The 26,104-nt window shown below is 34.6% G+C and overlaps 1 protein-coding gene across 16 annotated transcripts in view; it reads right to left on the reverse strand.

Annotated features, from left to right (window-relative positions):
• Position 1: 1 nt before the first annotated feature.
• The window catches only part of IRAG1 (inositol 1,4,5-triphosphate receptor associated 1), a 78,676-nt gene continuing 52,573 nt past the window's right edge, over positions 2-26,104 (reverse strand). For 15 of the 16 annotated variants that reach the window (XM_085317219.1, XM_085317217.1, XM_085317230.1 and 12 more), the window contains 13 exons: positions 24,540-25,139; positions 23,844-23,922; positions 19,801-19,921; positions 16,746-16,776; positions 15,431-15,571; positions 13,750-13,881; positions 12,871-13,012; positions 12,159-12,208; positions 9,894-10,001; positions 8,675-8,742; positions 5,570-5,689; positions 4,557-4,688; positions 2-3,324 (listed from right to left, as the gene is read on the reverse strand). In XM_085317219.1, coding sequence (XP_085173345.1) covers positions 3,084-3,324; positions 4,557-4,688; positions 5,570-5,689; positions 8,675-8,742; positions 9,894-10,001; positions 12,159-12,208; positions 12,871-13,012; positions 13,750-13,881; positions 15,431-15,571; positions 16,746-16,776; positions 19,801-19,921; positions 23,844-23,922; positions 24,540-25,139 — 1,965 coding nt within the window. In that variant the 3' untranslated portion in view covers positions 2-3,083. The remainder of the gene's footprint in view (positions 3,325-4,556; positions 4,689-5,569; positions 5,690-8,674; positions 8,743-9,893; positions 10,002-12,158; positions 12,209-12,870; positions 13,013-13,749; positions 13,882-15,430; positions 15,572-16,745; positions 16,777-19,800; positions 19,922-23,843; positions 23,923-24,539; positions 25,140-26,104) is intronic. The other variant, XM_085317224.1, reaches the window with a different exon arrangement.

The following is a 26,104-nucleotide window of genomic DNA, read 5'->3' on the forward strand; positions in this document are numbered from 1 at the left end:
CATGTAATAAAAATAACCCTTTGAGGTAGCAACAATGAAGACTTTGAAGCCATACTTTTATTTCAGAACTCAAGTATGTGATACTATACAGTACAATACCAGCACACTTGTGCAAAATCTTACAATGTTACAAATTTAAATAACATACATAAAAATAGTGCCCTTTTAAAATTCCTTTTTACTAAAAATGTCCGTGCTGTGCAAGGAGAAACAATAAACATGTCATGTTAAAGCAGAAAAATAAATATTGCACCTCAAGAAAACTATTTCAGTGTTAATAGCATAAATAATAAAAACTATTTCTTGTTATCTGGTGTGATCTTTGAACACAGAAGAGTTTTTTTTCCCCCCCACAGATAAAGCAAACTAATATCCAGCAGCTAAAACTACATTTTGAATGGTTTTTCAGCTCAACTTAGTTTTCTTTCAGGAAAAAAACCTCAGGTGTTTCMATTAATTAACTGAAAAATGTAAGCAAAAGTATTTAATGTGCTGTTAATCACTGTGGTCCATTATTTTTTAGTGGACATTTTGCTTACAGTAGGTATAAAAYGAACAACAATATATATATTTTCATAAACCATTTTATCTTCATCTATTAATCCCCATTAAAATCCTTTGCCTTTTTCAGTCTGTTGCCCATACCAGTTATAACTTTGTGGCTAACATACTTTAGATATGCAAGTAGTTTTGTTCAAAATGGTACAACTGCTTAAAGAAATTCTTCCTTCTGCACTAAGTCTACAAAAAGCCAGTGTGCTCAGCTGCAAGAAGAGGATGGAGAACCTGTCCAGATACTGACTTCACTATAATGTATGGCATGCTTAAATTCAAGCAGCTGAACAGTCCCATTGATAGTAATAAGATTCTTCACATGCTTAAAGTAAGGTGTTGGACTCAGATCAATGTAGATGTGAATAAGAACAAATTAATTTGACTGCAGGCATTTTTAACTCTGTTTTTCTCAAGGCAGCCCAACATTTCCATGTGCTATAATTTTTGGCTTTGAGGATTCTGAATCTTCAGGAATCTTCATCTTTAATTTTTATTGCCTTATTAGGTTATCAACAATACACCAGAAGATTTGTAAGTCAAAGAAGCTGGTTCTAATAAAAAATTGTTCAAAGAGCCATTAAGACATTTTTAAAAATATTTAAGTATGTGATATGTCATAGTAGTTCTTTATATTTGACTATTCTAACTGAACCAAACAGATACCAGGTAATTTGCAAGAAACCCTCTTCTGTCTTATTCTTTACCAATTACAATTTTAGACCAAATGACACTTTCCCATCATCCTTTTTGAACTTCCTTAAACACTTTATTTTATTCCTCAAAAAATGTATTTTAAATAAAAAACACCCCCCCCCTCACTGCTTATAACATTTTTTTTGAAACAGTGGTAGTTGTCTCCTATTTTTTCCTTTCTCCATATAAAAATCTTTTAAGACACATGTGGCTAAAGAAGCAACAAAATTCACCAGCACGATATTTGTTACTAGTGCCAGATATATGAACTAAATTTCTGTCTGAGTTAGAAAACTGTTTTCTTTGCTAGTTAGCTTGAAGTTCTATGTTTACATCAAAAGTAAACAAGTGAATATTAACTGTACCTGAACTGTAATTACAGTACTTCATAACACCCTTATCCTTCAATTGGTAAACTGAAAATGCCAAAAGAATGCAAGATCCAAGAGTACAACCAAGTGTCACACTGATTTTCATACAGTGGCTAGATTCAAGTGTATAGCAATGGAAACACAAATGCAATTTATCTTCAATCAGAAGTGAGATTCAGCAGGTACATATGATAAACCTTAAGTGACATGCATTTTCATCTCTGTTTTAGGCATGAATTTTCAGATAATGGCTTCACTCTTTTAAAATTACTTACGTCTAAAGCTTTCAAGTTTTCACATTCTTCTGTAAGAAGTCTCAATTCCCAAATAGGCAGAATAATTGAAAAATTTGTCCAAAAGACTAATCTGGCATGATCTGCTACTTTAGTTTTGAAGGCATATCAGAATACCAACAAACTCTGCATCAGATTCTGAAAATGAACTACTACTAAGAACATGCAGTGACCCCTTTAAAGTCCTCATTGCTTTGTTGTTCTCATTCAGGCAGGCACCTGCAGGTTTTGGCTGTACACAGTACCATGTTCCTGCTGCAGATCTCAAAGGAAGCCTATATCCAGTATTAGCATAGGACAGAGTCCATTCAAAGTGGTAGCTTGCCAATCTTCCCATGTTCAAGACTGCCCATCTAATTTCCAGACAGTAATTACTTTTTCTTGAAATCACTAGTGACTCTGAGTGACATACACTGCATTGCTATTCACAGAAGTAGCAAAATTTGTTACAAAGTGTATCCCTTTGATATATCAGAAGTTCTCAGATGCACTGGACAGTATCAGCTGTGCCACCTATACCTCATTTTAGCTTTTGCTGCATAGCCCATTCAAATAAAGAGGTGGTCCCATTCTTAAAGTATATCATAAAACATATCTGTGTTAATTTAAATAATTGTACAGATAATTCCTCTTATGAAATTACTATATCAGCAATGCATTTGGTCTGATAATATACTTTTACTTTCCACAAAAGGTCTTCCATTTCTACCCAATAATTTTGAATAAGAAAATTAGACTTTTAAAACCCAAAGGACTTAAATGCTGTTAATACTTCAACAATAATCAATAAATTCTGGAAATACAAAGGTAAAGCAATTAATTCTGAAAATGTAGTTTTTGATTTTCTTCAAAATCGTAAGACAGACTTCAATATTCCTTTTAAATGTGTTGGTGGTTGCTGATTACTGCCACAACCTTATCATGACTCAATATTACTTTATTCCTCTCAATCACTTACAATTAGCAGGACAGACAGACAGAACTATTTATCAGATAGTCATTTTGGCAAGCTGTGTTCACAATGTATCTCCAAACCTGATGGTGTAGAGTAACTCACGTGTCTTAACAGATCACATTTAACAACCAGAAAGATGACTAAGCACTACCTTTAACAACTGTGTTCTAGCATGTGAGCTTGCTTAGGTACCATAAATATGTGTTTGTTCCTTTATTATTCAGTGCGTTGCTCATGCTGAAATCCTGAGTTCCACCAGGAATACTGATGGGCAGCAGAACAGCTGGCCTTCCCTTCAGGTCCCTCTGATATTTCATCACAGGAGTTGTACGAATGGTAGATCCATAACACCACAGCAAAAATGATTACTGCAGCCACTACAAGCCATACCACATTCCAGTGTTTACACAGTTTGGGGTACAGTATATGTAAATAATTAATGATGACTTCAAGTCTGCTGTAAAATGAAAAAAAAATCTGTTATATACTAATCAAATGCACATTTATTATCTTAAGCTTCTAAATTGAGGAATTTCATAGTTGTATGTTGCATCATCTTTCTTCCAAAAGAAGGTTTATCAGAGAAGAACCACACTGCTTTTTTCAAAAAGAGCTGTAGACTCAAACATGGGTGATATTTGCAAGATGTGTTAGAACAAAGGACAAATATCAAGCCATAAACTTGATTTCTATTTCTCTCATATGACGACAGGATAATCTCAGAACTTGGTAAGATTTAAAATTCTGCCTAGTTCATAGCTTGCTCAATTAAACTAACTAGAAACAAAACATTTCCTAGCCTAGAGTTTCATGATTGGCAGTGAGATGGCCATCCTTCTGAACATGGCTTGAATCTCAAATTAACAGAAATTTATAATCACAGTAAGCTGGGAATGAGTCCCTTAGAATCAGGTTCTTTGGCTAGTCTTCAATTTCTCTGCAACGTAGAAGTCTCTGCTTTTAAAATGCAGGACATTGAAAGTATATGGAGAATAGAGAAAAGAGAGCCACCAAAGAAACTCCAATAACCTTAAGAAAAGCTGAACATTTCAGAAAAGTTTATCAGTTGGATGATGATAAGCAGGGGATTCAAAAATCTCCACATCAGAGGAAGAGCACTGGATACAGATGAACATCTTAAATACATCCTTCTGTGGAAAGTCAGGGTATTTTAACTCCAGCACAATGCTTTTCTACAGCATCTATACAGTTTCTAGGGGCCAGAGGSMCCTAGAGGGAACAGGCACCTGCCTATGCAAGTAGAAGTGCAAGCTGAGGAATTCCTGTTAATCTGCATTCACCTCATAGATACATTGAAAGACTCGTCTCTGAATAGAATTAAAACTTCCATAAGACAATGCATGCCCACTGGGAGATACACTTTAGCATTTAAAAACTTCTGTAGAATATATTTTACCTCAAATCAAAAAAAGAACCCCACCAAGATAAAGCACGTTGATGTACAAGTGTCAACATATTATTTCAACTGAAAATATCAAAATAAAAGGCTTTGCACTTTGCAACTATATTTTCTTGGAAGCTATCTTTTCATGAAAGTATGATTATTTCAAATCTGCTTTCCTAGATTTGAAGAAAATATGAAGATAACAGAACAAAAGACTTGGTTGGGTACCTCAAACAGGGAAAAAGATCAGCCCTTCTTGTAGACATACTATGCCACTGCCTCACCTGCTTTCCAGGTTTTTTATCTCATCTTCATTTTCACTTTCTTCATGCTCATCATGACTTTCTTTTAGTGTCTCTTCATCTTCTTCCTTCAGTTCCTGAAGTTCTTTAGTTTTCTTCAAGCCTTCCTGATAGCTTCAACATGCAAAGCATTTTTGTTAGTCTCGTATGCTGTATATGTCATATGCCACATGTTTATTACATGAAGTAAAACACAAGTACCAGAGATGTTGCAACACTTTGAGGAACAAAGAAAATTAGCTAGAGGCCATGAATATGCCCACAGAAACATAGGATTACACTAGCTCTGTTACTGAATCTATCCTCTTGCAAAAGAAAGAGAGGTTACCGTTCTCAGTGGAACACAATTTCTGAGTATTGTAAAGGAGAAGGACTTTTTTGCTTGCTTTGTTTTTTAATTCTGTTGAATACTTTCTTTTTCCCCCAAAGAATAAATACAAATCAATGCTAAAGATAGATGACTTGTTGGTTTCTGCAGCATGAGACTAAAACTTTTGCCCCATTCTTCACATAGTACAAAATTCTTTGCTTGGCATTTGGAAACGGATAGACCCCCAAACTGTTAATTACTTCAAACCCTGCTGTCCAAATCGCTTTGCCACACACAACCCATGATTTTACTGCAAAAGTTAATGTCTACTCTTTATTCATCTCCATGCACACTTCTCAGAATCAATGTTTCAGGAAGTTGTTTTGGATTATCTTATCATGAAGCTGAATATTATTGACATAATAACTTCCACTCAACTCAGTCTCTGGTATAACTTCTCTCCAATAGTTTGACTAACATTAATAAAGGATGAAAGTGAATTGCTACAAATACAATGAATGATGCTCAGTGAAGAAAGTCTCCACATTGCTCCAATTATGGTCATGTTCTTGGAACTAGTATCAATTATATCACTCATTTTATGTTAAAAATTAGGTTCTTAAAAACATAAGTTTTCAGCTGCTAAAATATACTTACAGATTTAGATCACTTAAGATATTCTCACCCTTTGTTATATGCTTCCTCCTCTATCTTGGCTTTTGTTTCAGGATTGATCTCTTCCAATCCAGTGTGGGTCAACACAGAAGTAGAGTTTTCACAGTCAGGCTCTCCATTAGACTTTCCACTGCCAAGACAAAAGAAACAAAGAGTGAAAATAACACCACTGAAATGTATTTTATTTGGAGTATGCTACTGAACAACAACAATTAATGCGACTCTTGATCCTTTAATAATCAATCCAAATGTATCTCTGAGGGGGAAAAAATCTTTTTTTCTGTGTTGGAGAAATGTCTTGTGAAAGAAAAAAAAATTGTAAGCAGCATTTAAGTTTCAAAATGCTATAGATTTTAGAACAGCAAATAATAGGTCTTTAAGGTATTAAAGAGCTTGCATTTTTGTTTCCTTTTTTAATAAAAAAGGGAAAGAAAAAAGCATTTGTTTTCTGACTTATCCATAGCATTTATTTGCTATTCTATAAGGTATTTCCTCCTGGAGCTTTCCAGAAAACCTCCAAGAAATTGTAGCTTGCTATGTCAAAGGAAAAAAAATAATAGAAATAATACCAAATATTAATTTAATAACACATTTTTCTCATTTGCCTTTTAAGTACTTTTTTCTACTGACTTTATAAACTGAACCAATGCACAGATAAAAATAACAAAATAAATAGTAAAATAATGAAATAGATGACAAAATACATAAAATACATATACAGCTTCTGTCATTAGAACGTTTCCTGAGTAAAAGCTTTGAGTGTCTAGCTTAAAGATAAGCCATTCAATATTGCTTTAAAGGAACATAACCATGATAAAAAATATTCCTCCCTTTCTGTAGCAATTTACTCACCCTTATTCATTTAATTCTTGGTCTTAGAGTTTAAGTCATTCAGACTTAGCTGTTAGTAAATCTCACAAAGTCAAGGTTTAATAAGCTCAACCATGGATCCCATTCCAACTTCTAGAACATAACTTTTTGTAGGCCTTATCCTTCTGGCACTAAAATCAATGGGAGAATAACTCATCTTGATTGATATAATCAATTGATTTTCTCAGAAGAAATCACATCGATTTGACAGTAGTCACCTTATGGTTTCCTTAATTTCATTTCTACTTTAAACACACTATAAGCATAAGCTCAAAMTTCTTAAACATACACAACACTGCTGAACAACTGTGTAATTTTACAGTACAATAGCAGCTGGCCATGCATACATATTTATGGTCAAAGTTTAATTTCTACTGCTGTTACATAACATGTATATGTATATTTTTAAGAACCAGTAAGAAATGCTAATAAGTTTTCATTTTTTTGCAGAATTTCTGTACAAAAGCTGGTTCAAATCTTGCAGAGTTTTAATGAATTGCAACAACTAGTGGCAAGCTTTTTATCATAGCTTATAGTTTTTGATTTATAGTCCTTGATTTCCCAATTGTCACATTTCATTCTTGAAGAACTATAAAGGCAAAACAAAGCCATAAAATAAATTTCATTCTGTCCCAACATTTGACCTAAAATATGGGAAAATTAATGACCTTTTCTCAAGATCTACGTATATTAAAGCTTTTAATTTGCATAATGTTTAAAACATCTGAACAAACTTTAATCTAAATTAATATTGCAGGTATTTCTACTGAGATATTGTACACAATTTAAACCACCAACATAATTTAAAAAATTTAATTTTTAGTAAGTTTTATTTCTGAAACATTAGCAAGTAACCTTCTTAGAATGTACAAAACTTCCTAAAAGAGGTAAGTATTTGAAAAGATGCTTATCAATTTTTTATTTTTGCTTTCTTTGGTGTTTGCACATACAAATAAAGTACATAAACATACGGGTTTGCAAATATAAACAGAACTAGTATCCTGTTTACAAAGATCTTGTAGAACAACTTGAGTATGCCTTCAGTTCTCATCCCAGTTCATATGTTTTCATATCATTCACCTTTGCCTTCTGTTACTACATGGGCTTTACATTTGTCATTAATGAACTGAGAAGCAGTAATGTRCAAACTGCAGATATACAATATATTTCTTATTCGAGTACTTTATATATTTTCGGGGTTCATAAATGCAAGAAATTTGATAATATTAAATTACATTCCTACATGAATTTCAACTGTCAAACTTAAGTTTCCTCCAGAAATTTGTAGATGCAGTGCCTTCCAGCAGAGCAGTTCTCTGCTTTCCTTGCTCATATAACTATTATTTTTTTTCCAAAAGCAGTACTAAGGGCAAATGCTCTGATGAAAAATCTTGCAATTCATAGGTTCTAGAAAGACACAGATGCAGAGGTTTTGGCTTGTTTACCAGCCTGAAAAAAAAATCCCCTTTCATATCACTATTCTTTTTCTCACTCTTAAAATGTAAACTTTTTAGGTTGGTATAACAAAAGTCACAAATTTAATGCATTAATTTAGCTGAATATTTAGTTCATTTTAGAGTGAAGAAAAAATAATGATTCCTCAATTTAGTCATTGTTTTCACTTCTATAAAAATTTGGATGATCTACCATTACAGGAAATTACATTTCTGAAGTACATATTGTTATTTATACAAATTTCAAAACCTAAATGTGATGGGATATCRTGCTATTTCAAAATATAATTCTTACCAACTAGCCACATGTTGAAAAGGCAAGGGCAGAGCACAACTTCCATTACTGGAATAGTCAACTTTAGGAAAATGTAGACCCAGGGTTGCTCATGGCCAACTTTAGAAAAAACATTAAATTATTCTGAGAAATACAAAAAAATCCACATGCATTGTAAGTAATACTCTTAATTCTGACAAGTTCTGAAGGTAGGCCTAGTCAAGTGTGTAAATGTATAGCCATCTGCTGCATTTGTTGCTTCATGAGTTGTACTGATTGTTTGATCATAGCAGGCTCAATTTAGTTTGAGATAGTTTGCAAATTCTTTGAACATGAAAAGAATAGTATGATTGTTATGTAGTAAAATACAGTTACCAGATCTTGAATCAGCATAAGTCCATATTGCATCACTGACTTCAATACCTCACACTTTCGTATAACTCCCTCATAGAAACAGTGACATTTTCATCTTACATTAGGATTTAATAAGTATTGAAAAGATCTAGAGAAAACTCACTTCTCCAGAAGTGCTGGCAGAATAGGAGTAGATGTTAGATTACTCCTTCCATTATTAGGTGATTCTGGCTGTAAATTGAAAGACAGTAACAAAAGTTACATCCATGAACTAGTTTTGAACGAGTCTTCAGTAAAATGGCAAAGTCAATATGCTTCTTAGTTTTTTTTTTCTCACACCCATCAGTAAGATATCTTGAAAAAACCTTCCATCTTACTCCCTCTATCCATAGTAAACAATGGTTTTGAAAACTCAAAATAACTTTGTGACATTGCTGTGCCTGTCTACTGCACTTATTTTCTCCAAGTACCTAATCTCTTTATTCTTCATAAATTGATCATTGGACTGTAAAGTATTTCTTCTCTCTGTATTATCATAGGAAGATTAATTTATTAGCTGAATTTTCAATGGAAAAATTTAAACAAAAATAAATGAATTTTCTTTACTTGGCTCCTGAAACAATTGCCCCAAGCACATAACTAAACTTTACAGACTGTTTTTTTTCTTCAAACTAAAATGGATTTAGCTTGTCAGCAAACCCCCTCATTTAAATAGCTCTAAATTTGAAATAGAAAACTGACAGATTTTTAGGGAATGTGCCACCTCAGTTCATCTTTGAAAGTTTCTTATCCCCAGCAGTTTTCCTGCAAAGAACTTATACAGATTTATTAGGTCCAGATTGGATTCTCATTTAACTTATTAAAACTTTATAAAACAAAAATCAAGATAGAGTCTGATAACTCCATTAATCCCAGATCATCATAGAAGTTCTAAAGTTGCAGCACACACATTTCTATAGGTTAATTACATGCTTTTCTATTTGGTGGACTTTGTGATGATGACTAGAAACTGCCACGTGACCGAAGCAGTCCAATCATCTATGGATTCTAGGTTAAATTTTTCTTTTTGTCTGGACAACTATTTTTACTACTACTTCCCAGTACTTTACCACAAATTAAAAGGCAAACTGCCACACCTTATGTCTAATGCCTCTGAACCAACAGAAGGCCATAGTTAGCTCTAAATCTGAAAGTGATCATTTTATGGGGATAAATTCTGAACGCGTATGTCCTTATACAACAAGAATTACCTTCGACCATCCCCCTCTCCTGGACAAACTATATCAACAAAAGGGCATACATTTTTCAGAAATGATGGCTTGGCCCTATGTGAAAGGATTTTAGACAAAAGATAGTATCTTTAAATTGTGGGTTTTACTTACCAGGGCTGACATTGAAGGTATAGGTGAAGCTGTTGGTGACTGACCAGGAATGTTTAAGGAGTTAAATTTAGGAACAACAGCAACACTGACTCTCCTCCGAGGCATATTCTGTGATAAACAACATTTTTTTTTTCTATCATAAAACAAAGTAGGCTGAAGAACTATCCTACAAGTTAATAGGTGTGGCAAAGACGAAGGTTAATGTCAGCGTGAATCTCTTGTGAGAAAAGAGAGTTGAGAGCAAAATTAAGGTAAAGGACTGTTAGTGCTGTGGTCTTCTCCCCAAACTTCCTTCCTATAGTACTGCCTGGTATGGCATGTGCTTAGTGAGAAATGTGTGGTTGTACAGGGATAAAACTCTTTTTCTTCTCCACACAGAAAGCCCAATAGTGCAAGTCACACAACAGATACGTTCCGAATTGATATAAGCTATTATCTTTGGTTAAGCCAGACGTGCAATCATCCTAGGAAAGATGCTAGAGTCACAGTGTCAGGAAATAATGAAGTTGTACATGAAACTCTTCTCTTGCTATTTACCCATTATGATATATTCATTAATTATTTAACTACGCATTATTACTTACAGAAACAAAAACATTAGTTCCCTCCCCAAAAGAACAGAGCCTTCTCCCCCACCCTGGAGTTTTTAGATACCTATCTAGCATCACGTGACACTGCTCACATTTTCCAAAGGCAATGAAAATCCTTTGTTTGACAAACACATGTTAGTTTTACACAATATATTATAGCTCAAGAATAGACCAAATAAGCTTTTGCTGTTATTAGGTAAGAAGCCAAATACCTCATCCTATGAAATACACCTAATGGAATCTGTGATTCCCATTGACTAAAAAAACAAGCACAGGTAGCACCTAACAGTTTCATCTTATTGCATATCCAAACATTGCTAGTTTTCTGCTCTGACATGGATAAGGAATCCCAGATTTACAGATATAGGATATCTAGAAGTGGCCACCTACCCATCATCCTAGTTCTAGGCAGGACCTACTCTACCTATTCATGTATGACAAGTTCATCTAATGTGCTCCTGAAAAATGACACTGGAGAGTCTGCAGTCTTGTTAGGCAGTCTATTCTAATGTTTTATTAGACTGTAGGCAAAACTTTCTAACAGTAAGAACCTAAATCTTGCTGCAGTTTAAGACTTCATAAATTGCCTAGTCACAGGATCATGGAGAACAATTAATTCCTCTCTAGCATTTTTGATATGTCTGAAGACTTATCATGTTTTCTGCATTCTTTAGAGTAAACAGCCTCAGTTCTTTCCATCCTTCCCCATTCGTCATTTCTCTGATCTCCAGTTATCCTCATGCATCTCTTCTGGCCTCTTTCCAAATAGTCCAAATCATTTTTGAAATGTGATGCCCAAAACTGAATCGTGAACTCCCTTGAAGCTAAATCAGTGGTGAAAAAAGCAGAATAGTTAATTCCTGCATTGAGCAGATAATAATCCTATTTATTTACTGGAATATATAATTGGATTTTTTTTCAATAGCATGAAATTATCGATTATTTTAAGCCTCTGATGCATTACATGCATCCTTTCCTGCCAAACTGATACCTAGCCAGCTGATTTCCATCTTACGTTTGGGCAGTGTGTGATGTTGAGACTTACCATTGTCCTTGTTCAATTCTATCCTTTTTGGGGGATCACTATTACAACTTACATGGATTATTCTGAAACCCAGTCTTGCCTTCAGCATGCTCTGTGCTCTAACTCTTTCCATACAGCACTCAGAGGTAGTAGGAATAAACTAAAGTATTACAAACCAAAGGAGCAAAAACATGAAAAGAAATGCTAGGGGGAATAATACCTCTGACCACCAAMTTTCATAATGGTCAAATTATGACTTGAGTCTCTCAGATCACTGGTTATTTTAGGAAGCTGTATAATAAACTAATCACATAGTAAGGTTTATATCCAATAGCCAGCTTCTGTAAAACCTCACAGAAGAACTAGAGCAAGCACAGAACCTAAGCCTTTCCCAGCAGCACAGGTATGTGGCCTGGGATACAATTATTCTTAAATACATAAGTCCCTTAATTATTTAAAACTCCACAGCAAGCATTATCATTATTGCATACAGTCATTCTTAAACAAGTATCCAAGATTTGCACTGAATTACATGAACAATACTGAGAATTTACCAGGACTATGTTTTAACAATGTCTATAAAATTGAATGTGTATAGACAAAGAAATTTCACTACAAAGAATATTCACTTGATTCTGTTTCCCTTTTTACCTTTCCAACAGTAAGGGACATGGATCTAGATGAACGAGGTACTCCATCTTCTGCATAGAAAATAGTAGATAAGTAATAGTCTTAGACTATATGATTATCTATAAATAGTATTAATAGAGTTCTTGCTTATATTTCAAACTAAGACATACTGTATTTATACAAGTTCTATAGTGACTGTGCATTTATCTGTTATACAGTTCAGGCCTCAATTACATCTGTAGAAAATTGTAGCAACTGCACCAAGTGGAACTATTACTATCTTTCCTGAGATCAGAGACTAGTCTACTATTTGCCTCCATAAGCAAGTTTCTCCAAAAGAAAAATACTGATACTTCAGTTTCCACCAACCTATAAAAGGTTGTAAAAGATTTTCATTTTTTAATAATAAAATTTGGCAGAATCTGTCTCTCAGAGGTAGATGTACACAAAAAAAAAAAGCATAAGCTGCACATATATACAAGAGTCCAAAAAAAATGTTTTTGGATCCTATCAGAAACTGGTAAGTGATGATGATTTTAAATTATTGTATGAGCATTAACTATGGCTTGAAAATATGAAATATTTTAGCTGTTACAACCATAAATTTTGGAAATCTACTTCTGTAGAACAGAACTTCTTGAACAGATTCATGATACTTTTCGTGATAAACAGCACTAGACACCTCTCTGTCCAGAGAGAAGACAAACCCTTGAATTTTTATTTTATTTTTTACCGGAGGCACCATAGCTTCTGCTAGAATTCTGATTGGCAAGTTTCTTAAACTCCATTAGCTCAGCATGATCCTTTTCATATGTTCTTTTCAGATTTTCCACATACTGCATCATTACTTCTGTTGCCTTTGACATACGCTTCTCCTAAGCAAGAAAAGAGAGGGGAACACTCAGGCAATCTCTACACTTCTCAAACAAATCATATGCCTCTACATCTATGTTCTCTGCYAGGATCAAATCTGCAATAGTTGTTCATAAAGAAATATTGGTACCTCCAAAACCAAAAATTTCTAAGTATTCAGAACACATGCAATAATATATATATCCAGAGAATATCACCACTTATACTGCTGTATGTTATCTGTCTGCGTGCCTGTTATGCAGCAAATGGGCACTTGTTTTTGAACTCTCAAAGGTCTCAATCACTGGCCTCAGCCTACTTCTTTCAGTGGATAGCAGCAAGAGTTTGGGGAGGGTATTGCTGTGTTCTCATTTATACTTCCTCTGTTCTTATACTTTTTACAGTTGTCTGACATAAGCTATTGCCAAAGGCAAGTTACTGAACTAGATGAACTTTTTGACCCAGAAGAGCCATTCTTTTTTTTGCTGCTCTGAAAATTCTTATGATCAACATAGCTCTGAATAACACATATGCGTTCTATTGTACAGACATTGGATAGTTTCATGGGTAATCTCTTTCTGTTTGAATTCTATTTCCTGACTGAAATCGTGTCTTACCTGATACTAAACTAAATATCACAAATCTGACAAAATGACAAAATAAAATTCAAAGGGCTAATATACCCTACAGCTATTGGTGAAAAAGAGAAAGAGTTAGTGCATGCAGCTAGGATACGTGTTAGATACTGGGATATTCTTACCTGGCGAACGGCTCCAACCATTTCAGCACGGCTAGATAGTCTAGCAGCCAAACGATGAAGCACAGCAATATCCTCCAGGAGTTTCTGGTAAGCTTCTCTATGTTCATAGTGATGCCATAAGGCAGCTGAAGACTGAAGTGAAAATACATAAGCCATAGCGTGATGTCATGCTGCTCTTAGTTCAGATGAACTGGCCTGAGCCACAGAAGTTGTACGGACATGTCTAAGCAGAACTACATGCGGACTAATTAGCCCTACAGGAACGCTGCCTCCAACATCAGAGATATTCAAGGTAGTGCTGTTGCTCTGTTCCAGGATGATGCTTTGCTACCTACTGCAGGCACATTTTTAAAAGAGTTATCAGGTTGTGCACATTTGCAAAACTGTTCCTGTTGAAATCAATATTTTATTGTAGCTAACTATCTGTGAATTTTACAAATGTCACTTTTAGTTTAACCAGTAGGTGCAAATGGCTACTGAAACACAACATTTAAGTTTGCTGTGCACAAGGTGTTACAAGGACATTCACGTTCTCTCACTTCCATGACACTTTATTCACTGAAAAGAAATCAGGGATTAGATTCACAAGAATTCAAAAAATAAGAGAGTAATAGCAACCTATATAGCCTGCTAAGTCAAATGGCAACTGCAATTTCATATCTATTTCTTACCTATCAATACATACACTTATGGACTTGATTAATATTGTCACTTTAATAGCTCTGATCTACTACAGAAAAGCACTAAACTAAAACTTTACTGGGATTGGTTTCCTGAAAGCCAGTATGAATTTAGATTTTTTTTTATCAAAGCCTTATTGAACACCTCCTCATAAAGTTAATAGTTTTGTGCATTAAAAAATTTATTTGATACAAGAAGTCTCATAGAACTTAGTTCAGACTCAGAGGCAGACTTTGTGATGCTGGGCAATTCCTGTATTCTTAAAGTGCGTTTTCAGGATGCACTAATTCTGGCATCAAGGTTGTGTTAAGTAATTGTCATGTTGCTGTTCATACAATTCTATCTCTGACCAGCTGCCTTGTGCCATAGTTCGGTACACTCACTTGAACTACTACAAGAGTAAACAAGCRAATTGAAATGATTCATGTGAGAAGAATAGCTTCTACTCCTCCTCCTCCCTCCCCAACACCCAAAAGACGAGAGTGGCTATGCAGTACTTTTAACAGAATTATTTCAGAGAATGCATTTGTAGTGTGAACTCTTGGAATAAAAGCACAGTTGAGAGGCTGATGAATTTACTGTAATAACAACAATTTCTTAAACTGATTTATCACTGAAGCCAGTATGTGAACAAATTGCAGCCTAAAGTTGACTTCAAGACCCAAGAAGGCATAAGGGAACCTGTGTGAAAAATATATGCACAGGATTTCAGATTTTGAAGTGTTTCTTGGCAACTATAACTTGCTCTCTTGAAGAAATCTGAAATTCACATAAAGCAGCTTTCTCTTGAAGTTGGCTTTTTGAATAAAACATCAATTATCACAATTACTTATATCACAACATAAAAAATTATGACGGCTGGCCATACTGTGATTAAGCCATATAATATGTGCCTGTCCTACAGAAATGACGTATAGCAAGCACAAGCACACATTTCAAATGTGTGTGTACACATGCAAGTGCACAGGTGCTATACTTCAGAAAATAATTTATTTCTTACCGTAATGGCTGCTTTAAAGTTTTCCAGTTCCTTCTCAGCATTTTCTTCAGTAAGATTTCTCTCTCTCTCTGCTTGGTTAATTCTAGCTTCCAAGGTATAACTATCATTTCTAAAAGCCAAGGAAAGCTGTACAAACACATTCTGTATGGATTAGAAAGAAAGCGGGGGTGGGGAATTATTTTTAAGTAGTGTCACTGAAATGTAGAAATTTCAAATAATGGCTTATGTCCAAGGTATGTTTCACTAACTTTGGTGCCTAAATAAGTATTGGAACAGAAAACCCGAAATATCTAAAAAGCTAGACCGTTTCAAAAATCACTTTATTTCCTCTAAAATATGAATAAATGTGTTGCTGCCTCTTTTCCAGAATGCTTTTCTGGAAGATCAGTAGAACAGCATATACACAATGAAGAAGTATCAGAATCACAATGGATCTGTTTTCTAGTTGGATTTTCTCCAAGGGTCCCCAAGGTTTTTAAACAGATAGTCTGTACAGAGGAAGTCCAAGGATGAGCTCACCATCAGCATTGTTTTACCTGAGATAAACACCTACTACTGAAGCCAGCAAAAGATTATGTGTTAACATTTTTATTCTCTTGGATGTTGCTTTTAAAGAGTGTTTCTTTCTTTACCAGGTGTATTATTTCTTGGGATTAATAATTTACAAAGCATAAGGCACCAATAGTTCCATGTGATTGAGCTAGGTAAATAACGATCTTTTTCTTCACTTTCCCTAAACTTCCATTGGCCAAAAGCAAAAATGTAATCCAACTCAGAATATAGTGTTATTTAGTTTCAAATTTTTATTAATTTAAATATATGATAATATTTTGCAAAGTGAAGTTACATTTTATTAAGAACAATGTAGAAACAAGCATTTTGCTTCCTCCTAACTCTTCAAGTATTTTTTCAGATTTATGTTGTATGAGGCATAGACCCTTCTTTCATTAAATTATGTTTGTTATTTTGATGGACCTCCGTATTTTTTTTTCTGAGGAATATTTTTTGGCAAAAAATCTCATTATCTAGTTCTAATATTCACCCTTAGACTTATAGTATGCACTTAAAATTGAGGCATACAGAATTAAAGGTACTGTTAGATCATGAGCATAACCTAGATTAACTTAATTAAGGGATTTATTAATTTATGTAATGTATTAAGGGACAGAATTTACTCTGCATCATTGAGAGATGTGAAATCAATCTAGAACATATTTCTATAATCATTCATGGGTTAGAGCTTGCATTATTCAGACTAGATGAGAACGTATAGCAATGGTCCCTTTGCAGTCAAATATTGTAAGAGCCTACTTACCTCAACTTCTTTTTCCGTAAGTGGAGGGGAGCTAGAAATAAAAGCAAAATAATTGATATATTAATTAGTAATGATTGTCTCTAAACACAAAGCTATTGAAATACTTAACTGAAAAGAACAACAATTTTTTTTGTCAAAACAATATCTAATTAATTGAACTGAAACTGTTACAACTAAACTACGTATTTTTTTTAAATAGCATTTTATCACTGGAGTATTGATCAAAACATATTACAGTTTCTGGCAGTCTGCAACACATATCTGCACTATATTGTGAGAAACTGAATACAAGAACAAATCTAAAGACTTCTATTTGGTATTGCTGGTGATTTAATACATTATATTTGAGATTATCTCTTTTCCTTCTGCTAACAGCTAAAACCTTATGATGATGAACACAGATAATCAYAGACTGACAGAATCATCCTGTTTTGGTTGTTACCTTTGTTAAAAGTTAGCTAACTTAGCTAACTATTCTTAGCTTACAACAAATCTGACACTGAAAAAATACACATAATGTAGTTTTCTACCAAGAGAATGATTACTGACTGCACAAAAAATTAAAACTACCCTAAAAAAAAGTTACTAAACTATGGTTCCATAAAACACTATAAAATAAATGAGATAGATCTGTTATATTTCAAGATCTCACATGAGATAAATAGATCCATTATATCTCAAGATCTCACTTAACAGCAGTCCTGCACTGTATTTGAATTTACAGGTTCTTATTTCTGTATTTTGTCCAATATTTCAGAAGGCTGTTCAGTCTTTATATTATAAAGTGAACAAAGAAGAGAAACACTTGAAAGGAATGACAGGACTTGTATATGCAAATTCTACCAGATACCAATGACTGATATTGTGGTTTACATATCTATTATGCACTGTGTGTATGGAATACTTTCAGAAGATTCAAATATTAGTGTCATTCTGGTTGCAGGATGGTTTTCGAAATGGAAAAAAATCAACGCACCTGGCATCAATGAGCAGCAAAATGTCCTCCACAGATAGAGTAATACTGATACTTAGAGTAGTGGCTAAAAGAAGGGAAGCCAGTATGTCCCCTCTGAGGGAAAACCATTTTCTGCCAAAAGCCATAGTATTCGTATTACTTATTTTTATTCTAGAATGGAAGCCTATTAGGAAGAGTAGTTGTTTCAGGAGGAAGTTCAATAGCATTTCTTTTTTAATTTGCTCTAGCAGATATCAGTACTATTCTTCCATAGTTTAATAATAGATTTGGTAAGCAAAACAGAAGCTTTTTCTTTTCAAGTAATGGTGTACACCTTGTTTAATTATAGGAAAGAAGAGACTAGTGTAAGCCTCTGCACACGCTACATGGTTTGATAGCAGAAAATGATTGAGTTAACTTCTTTATGATGAAGTTAACTTCTTTCATTTGGCTGGGGATGTTCTAACAAATGTACAGTAGGGATAAAAGTTATATATGCACTTACTCAATAGACTGAGCAATCCTATTAATTAAAGAATACTATCTGAAAAAACAGATGATCTCATGTTATACATTATCTGATATTCAAAGCTAGTTGATCATTCGCCTATTTTGTACTTGGCTAGTAAATTATTCTTCTTTTCTGTATTTGATTACAATAAAGCAATGTCTCTTAGAACTTTCTCACTTACCTCATGCACTCAGCTAAAGTTTGTATATTACAGTTCTTCCATAACAAGTGCTAAATATTTAATTTGTCTGCATAGAGAATACCTGTTTGACATGGATTGCTGCTTCTAATTATCATGGACCACTGGTATTTATGATGTAAAAATGCATGGATAAAACTAGGAATAGTTTTGGCCAAATATACATTTGGAATTAGTTTAAATGGTTAGTAAGTATTTTTTGTTACGGTTCTATTTCTCTCAAAAAAAGGCCTATACAGAAATAAGAAAAAGCTTAGCTGCATCCTAATAGTACCTTAAATGAAAATAAGGAGAGATACTTTACAYAGATTATTTAACTGGTGAATGCAGTGCAAAAGAAAATATGTTCAATATCTAAAGATGTCAGTAGTGCAAAGTATGCAAGGCATGTGGTGATGAATGCCTCACTTCAGCTTTCATCCCATGTGTCTTGGATCAGAGCAAAATACTGATTGAACGTGGACTTTGGTTTTATTAAACATAGACCTCCCCCCAAGAGGAAAATTTCTTTTTTCTCTTTTCACTTAAATTCTGTCATGAAAAATGTCGTTAGGATAGTAGTAAACTCAAATCAGAGGGAACACCTGTATTTCTAAATGTTTGGACAAATGCCTAGTAGGTATGGTCTATTCTGACCCCACCTTGGAGGAGTATAGACTAGAGACCTCCTTTAGTATAGTTACACTGCACAATGCATCCCCTAGCTGTAGGTTCAAGTGGTATTATATGATGTTGCACTACAGTACAACTGCAACAGACATACTATTCAGATTGCAAAAGTGGGAAGTGAGAAATTCCTAAACCACAGTAGATGTTAAGCAATCGCAATTGATAACTGTCTGCTTGCACATCTGCAAATCCTTTAACTATATATAAATATATACATTATATGTTTGTGTGTGTGTGTGTGTGTATATATTAACAGTAACCAATCCCATTTCAGTGAAAAATCATCATGGGGAAACTTGCAGGAAAAACTGCAGAATTTCTACACTCCCAAATGTTACAGTGGAAGGTATTACCTGGCCTGATTGGTTTTGGAGGTGAGGGAAGAAATACTAACATTTTCGATATGAATTATATCTGTGACAGCAATCCTGAAAACCAGGAGCAGCCAGACCAGTGGAAAATTGGTATAAAAATGTACTTGGAGTATGCAAGGTAGGTTTAAGGGTTTTGACATAAAATTCAGAAWTTTTTCTGAAGGTGCCCAGTTACTAGAAGATAATGCATTCCCCAAACTTTTAAGATAATCTGCAATGTACATTTTAAGATGCAGCAATTTCCCTACTTATACAGATCTGACATGAATGGAATTCCAGAATGGCAGATCACTGCAGACCATTAGTGTGCTTTCACCAGACACTGTCTTGCTCTGATGAGGTTTTACCTTCCTGGAAGAGATTTGTGCACTCGCAGTTTTCGCAGCAATACATCAGAAATGCTGGGCATGACATCTGAGCTATTCTTTGTCTCTTTCTCTTCAGTGGGGGAAGGAAGAGGTGAAGGGCCTAAAAACACATTTTCACAGAAAAAAAAAATCTTATCACTTTATTTGAGAAGTTATGCATTCATAATAAAAATCAACACCTCACAGCCAAATGGGACTTACTAACCTAACTATGTCCTCTTTGAAGTCAATGGGAATTTCACCCCAGATCTCCTGGAAGCGAAAGTGAAGCAACAACAAAAAGTTCCCCATTCCCCAGTGCAAAGTGTTAGTTTCTTTACTGCATATAGTGTTACACCACTGATCTCTTCTTTACTGCTGAAGTAAAGATCTTCTTTGTTTTGAGTAGTGATAATAACAGTAATCATCCCAATCATCCTTCTTTATGCAGAAAGAATGAAGTAATACATTGTCTGACAGTCTCTAACACGGGAAAATAATCATTATATTAGTATTTTTCTAAGAATCCAAACTGAATCCATATACATTACTGGACCATCTAACCTAACACTTTGCATTTGTGCTTTATCAATGCAGTTATATAATTTTATGAATATTTTAGTTTAGATTTTGAAATAGATTACTGTCATTTTCTAAAGACTTAAAAGTCATCTGAGAGAAAGATTCCTTGTATAATTTACTATAATACAGATTTTTGTGAACCCCTCATGACAAATCTATGGCATGTAAGCATTTGTGCTGCACTTTCATTGAAACAAGATTTTAAGGCTGTAATTGTGTCTTCTATCACTTTCATAAGGACTAAGACATGGCTTTAAGTTATTGCAGTAGGTTTTCTTTTAACTTCATGTTATTTAACTTTTTAATTTCATTTTATTTAATTTCATATGTGATAATTCCCTTATCCCTGCCTTTTACAGAATTTAACAAAGGACTCTTCTATTGGAAAGTCAGGACYTGTGGTTTGAAACTCAGACTTGGAAAGATATCTTTGTAAAGCCTGCATGTTCGTTTAGCCTAACAGAGAGACTCTTAGACTTGGAAAACAGAATGTGAAAAAGCTCAGATTCTTTAAGTGGGGAGAACATTAATGTGAAAGGCAAAAAAGAAAGGCAGATTCTTCCTATCTACATTTTAGTTCTGCAGATCTCCTTAATATTTAAAAATTCCAGCACTTACTTCAGCACTATCATGTATGCCCTCCTAAAGAGCCTGCCTAACAATGTGATGTCTCCAATCTAATGTATCCCACTAATCTAAACTTCTGTAATTGCAATGCTGTATTTACTAAGATGATCACAATAACTTGGCACTGATCATAAAACATGATGGAGCCAGCATATTTGATTCATAACATAGTAATAATGAAGTAGCTGGCTCTTCCCTATCGTTTAAGCAAATTATTACTTTAGTTAAAAAGCACTAAGTGGCTATTACGACAATTCGAGGAAGTAAGTCTCCCTAACAAATGATCAAAAGATTTGACCCCTCACTTGTTTTCCTCAGTGAGGACATGGAGCTGACCTTTAACTCTCTGGTTAACATTTAAATGAGCAGTTGCCTTAAAAAGGTTTGTGACACTTATGAGACATTGGCTGAAAAGCTGAATAAAATAATACTTAGCATTTGATAGCATTTTTCTCTCACAAGTTTAAAATCTGCCAGAATTATATAACAGACTGGCAAAATTGCAACTGTTTTGTGACACTCCCAAACAGCCCACWGAAAAAATTTTAGGAAACGATATATTAACAAAGTAACAAGAATAATACTACCATATCTAAGAATCCAAAGATAATATCACTAAAGAGAAGAAGACAAGAAATGTTTTTTAATCTTGTTTTATAGAGGCTGAAGATGAGATTTTTTTTTAAGAGATGATACGAACTGCAGTCTCTCTGCCATCTCTCTGTGTAACAGAAGCTTTAAGATGCTATAAAACAGCCTCAAAGCACACTTCTCACATTGTTTCCTGCACTACTCCTCCCTGTTAGGGGGCCGCACAGGGCAAAGGTGATGCTCTGGGCTGATGTATCAGAAGACRCATCATTCACCTTCTTAGCACTACGTTAATCAATAGTGAACCCAAAAAACACCGCCAGTTTGAGGCAGACTGCTATCATGTGTAAGCAATTTACTTCACTGAAGAAGATCTATARTGACAGCAGCCAGCCAGGGAACTCCAAAGCTCTGACTCTGGAGTAAGGTTAGGGTAAAGGAGAGAAAGGGGTTTGAATCTCTGCTTATCCAATTTCCAACTCCTTCAGATCTCAGGAGTTCTGACAAGTTTTGGGATGAGCCCCATAACTGATTCTACCCCTGTTCAGACTCTTGACATAGAAAGAAGAATTCCTTCCAGGAAACCTCTGCAGAAATGGCCTTCCTCCAAAAACAGAATGAGAATACAGTTGAACTGAGTTTAATTTTTTAAGAATGCACCATAAATATTTAAAATATAATTCTCAAATGTGGTTAACTAGAATTTGTAAGTATCAACAATCTAGGTACAACTTAAACTCGTCTTTAAAGCAACTACATAAAAGTGGCCTAATTATCTACTTTCATACAAAGCTTTTACTAAGGACTTGGGTGACTAGCTTTATTTATTAAAATAAAGGACCAAAACAAAGCTCTTCTTCACAGTCTTGCCATTGGTAATAGTTTCCTCACACTGGTTCATTTGTCACAGAGCACCATGTTAGCAAGCTTTTCTGAGTCTTCTAACGAAAAGTGATCCACTGAGTTGAAACAGTAGCTCCTCACAAGCACTCTGTACAAGCAATTCAAAAATCATAGTTCAGTAGAGTAGAGCAAGTACGCCACATTTGGGCACGGGCTCTTCCTGGACACCCATGAGAGTTGTCCTATTGCATTGTGTACACCACTCGACGTTTCTGTGATCTTTCTAAATTGCAAACTGCAGCTCAGTCAGAAATTACGTATCTTATAGACAACAGCTTTGTGGATGTGGGTGATCCATATTAAATAATGACTAAAATTAGATCCTCTTAATTGTCCCTTCTGATCCTAAAAATACGTGAATTAGCAAAGTGAATAGAATAAAAAAAATATTTCAACTGTCTTTGGATCTTGGATAATCAGCTTCAGCTCCTCCCATATGAACCTTCTCCATTTCAGTCAGTGTGGCCTTAAAAACACACTCTGAACAAGTTCTCTGAACTACTTCAAAACAAATACCCAGTTTTGACTAAATACTTTCAGTTGACCACTCAGTAGTTATTTAGTTTTCCCTAGTCATTAAATTGTCCTCAGGATTCTATCTTTGCCCCTTATTTCTATTCTGCATCTTTTTAGAAGCAACTTCTAGTTACTGTATTTCATTTGCTTCTGCTAGATCGGAAACTTCTGTAGATTAGTTTCCATTTCCTTAATTATATAGGACTTCAAACCTTCTCTTAACCTCCCCCACCTCAGACACAACCCCATACAAATTGAGCTAAAAATCTTACTATACAGCATACTTATCCAATCCTTCAATCACACTTACGTCTTCTCTGGCTTTAATCTATCCACATTTACATAGAACTGTGGACCATAAGTGAAAATGCTGTTCCAATTTTTGCCATACATACACTAAAATGAATTTGAATAAAATATTGCATCTCTTATTTATATTTTCAAGGATCAAATTCACCCTTGTGGCCACAGTATCTTGCTGAGTCATATCCATTCAATGCATCAGTGCTGAAATTTTTGTTTTACAGAACGTCACTACTCAACATAGTCCTCCACCTGGCAAGTAAAACAGAGACATTGTTCCAGATATACAACTCTGCATTTGGCTGTAGTAATATCTATAGTATCTGCTTGGCTCAGCTCACCAAGAAACTGAGCTCCACTAGACTCTATTAATCAGAATTTACTATCCCCCTAACCATCTCATTACAAGTAGTATTGTAGTTGTGCACAAACAYGTTTTGGTTATTTTTTGTTTTCCATATCAGTTAATTAGAAGAGAACACTGTATTACAAACAAACTTCCAGCTTTTATGATACTGCACCTTTTTCCTGTTCAGCTGCTTCACTAAGTTCAGGAAGCTTTAGTCCAACTAAGTTTTGATTTCTCATCAAAATATGCTCCTGTTAAGAAAAAGAGTAACATTTCTAAATATACTACAACTAGGAATCTCAATTTAAGTATCCCTGCAATGTGAACATTAAATATAACATTCACTTTAGTTAATACACATAATGATTTTCATATCTAAAATTCTCTTTAGAAATTAAAATAGATCATTTTACTTCCCAGTATGTTTCACAAATGGCATGACTGTTAATAAATTGCTTCCTGTTTGTAAGTCATGTACACTATCCAAAAAAGTACATATTGTGTACCTACTGTGTTTTATGCTCATCCTTCTGTTACAGGAAAGCAATTAGTTTTTGACGAGTATTATAGTTCTTCTCTAGGGGCCAAAAACRGCATGTCCAAGAGCACAGTTGATGCATATTTGAAGAGAGAAAATTTTTTGAGCAGAATTACAAAATTGAGTAATTCCATGGAATTTAGCTACAGTTTACAGTTTACTAAAATTGTAAAGGGAAAAGTACAATACAATATTATGCCGATCTTGCTGAGGCTGTTTCCCATTACATTAGCATACAATTCTCATAATGATAAAAATTATATGTAAGTTGAAAATAATAACATATAAAAGTATTTTAAAAACAGGATACAACTGATGACTAGGACTCACCTCTCTCAGCTTTGTCAATTTCTGCATTCGCACTGGCTGAACTTGGATTTGGAGGTCTTTGAATGCTGATGCTTTTAACTGATTGCCTGATCTATTGGCAACGGCAAAGCTTTTATCTTCCTCAGACGGTAATTTAGAAGGTGTTTTATCTTTCTGTCCAGGCTCCAAGCTATCCCATGACATAGCTCGTAGCAGAGGAGGACGGGGTCCACACACTTTAAATTCTGGTTTACACATAATTTTATGGTCTCTAGTTTCTGGAATTGGAATTTTTAGCTTTTGGTCTATATTTCCTATTTCTGATCCCAGTTGGTGGGTTCTTAAAGGAACATCATTTTCTTTTGCTTTCTTGAGGAATGGTTTTCCAAGTTCACTTTCACACACAGTCATGCAAGTGTTGAGAGACATTCTGCCACCATCACTACCTGCAGTAGAGGATTTAGGTAAATTATCCATATGTTGACGTGGATCAAAGTTTTCTTTTTGCTCGGAGAGTTTTTCTTTGGAGTTTTCAAAAGCAGCAGAACGAGGAACCAACCTTCCCTGAGAAATCTTTCTTTGATCATTCAGCTTTCGATCAATTAATCCTTTTGCAGCACTCTGAAAGCAAAAAGACACATATAAAACAGAGAAACAAATGTTAATTTCTTTTTCCCTTCCCCAAGGATAGATTTTCATTTTAAAGAGCCATTTTCCTTTTCAGTGTTATTCACTTTTAAACTATGTGCTGTTGAGAAGAGAAATGATTTTTAAATGGTACTTGAAAGAATAGGGAATATCTTCATTGTRTCTTTGAAATCACCTGCTCCCACTTCAGAGTCCATTACAGCAATCTCACATAGCCAAGTTAATCATCATATTAATCTAAGGCTTGCCTGAGTACACAACTTTAACTCTGTATCTTTTAGCATTGTAGCTTTCCAGATTTCTTCCTTTGATTAAGTATACGTTTTCTATTAGTCCCTCACTTCCCAGCAAAAAAAAAATTATGGCCTTGTACATATCTTGTAATTTTCCCTCCATGTTCCTCATGTCTCTATGTCCTTTCTATTCGCCTTTCTAATGGTATTTGCAATTCTATATAACTGAATACCACCRAAGAGAGTCATTAATATATACTTCAATATTCTGATCAGACCATACCTTATCTTTGATGCTCTGACACATTTGAAGGAGTTATCACAATTAAATTACAATTTATTCTCTACTCTTCTAATGTCCCTTGGGATAAACAATTTGCATTGCTTTATTGGGTGCACAGGACTCTGGCAGTTTCAACAGCACAAGCGCTAGTGGTCAGAGATAAGGCTCTTACAGACTTTAGGGCTGAGGAACGAAGGTGGTGGCATTTCTCTTCCTACTCTCACYGTGACACAGTAAGATGCAGAGATGACTGAGGCAGGTGCATTGAATAGATCCATGCAAATTGTTCAAAATCTTACTGCGTGCATTACCACAGGTTATAATTCAGCTGCACTCTCCATAGCAGAACCAGAAAAAGAACATGTGCATWACCTTGGCTGCTTTGGTACAGAGTCCGTATTTTGGCTAATGGCACCTCTGTC

This window comes from Rhea americana, unplaced genomic scaffold, assembly GCF_003343005.1.
Source record: "Rhea americana isolate MKP2758 unplaced genomic scaffold, rheAme1 scaffold_49, whole genome shotgun sequence".
NCBI lineage: Eukaryota > Metazoa > Chordata > Aves > Rheiformes > Rheidae > Rhea > Rhea americana.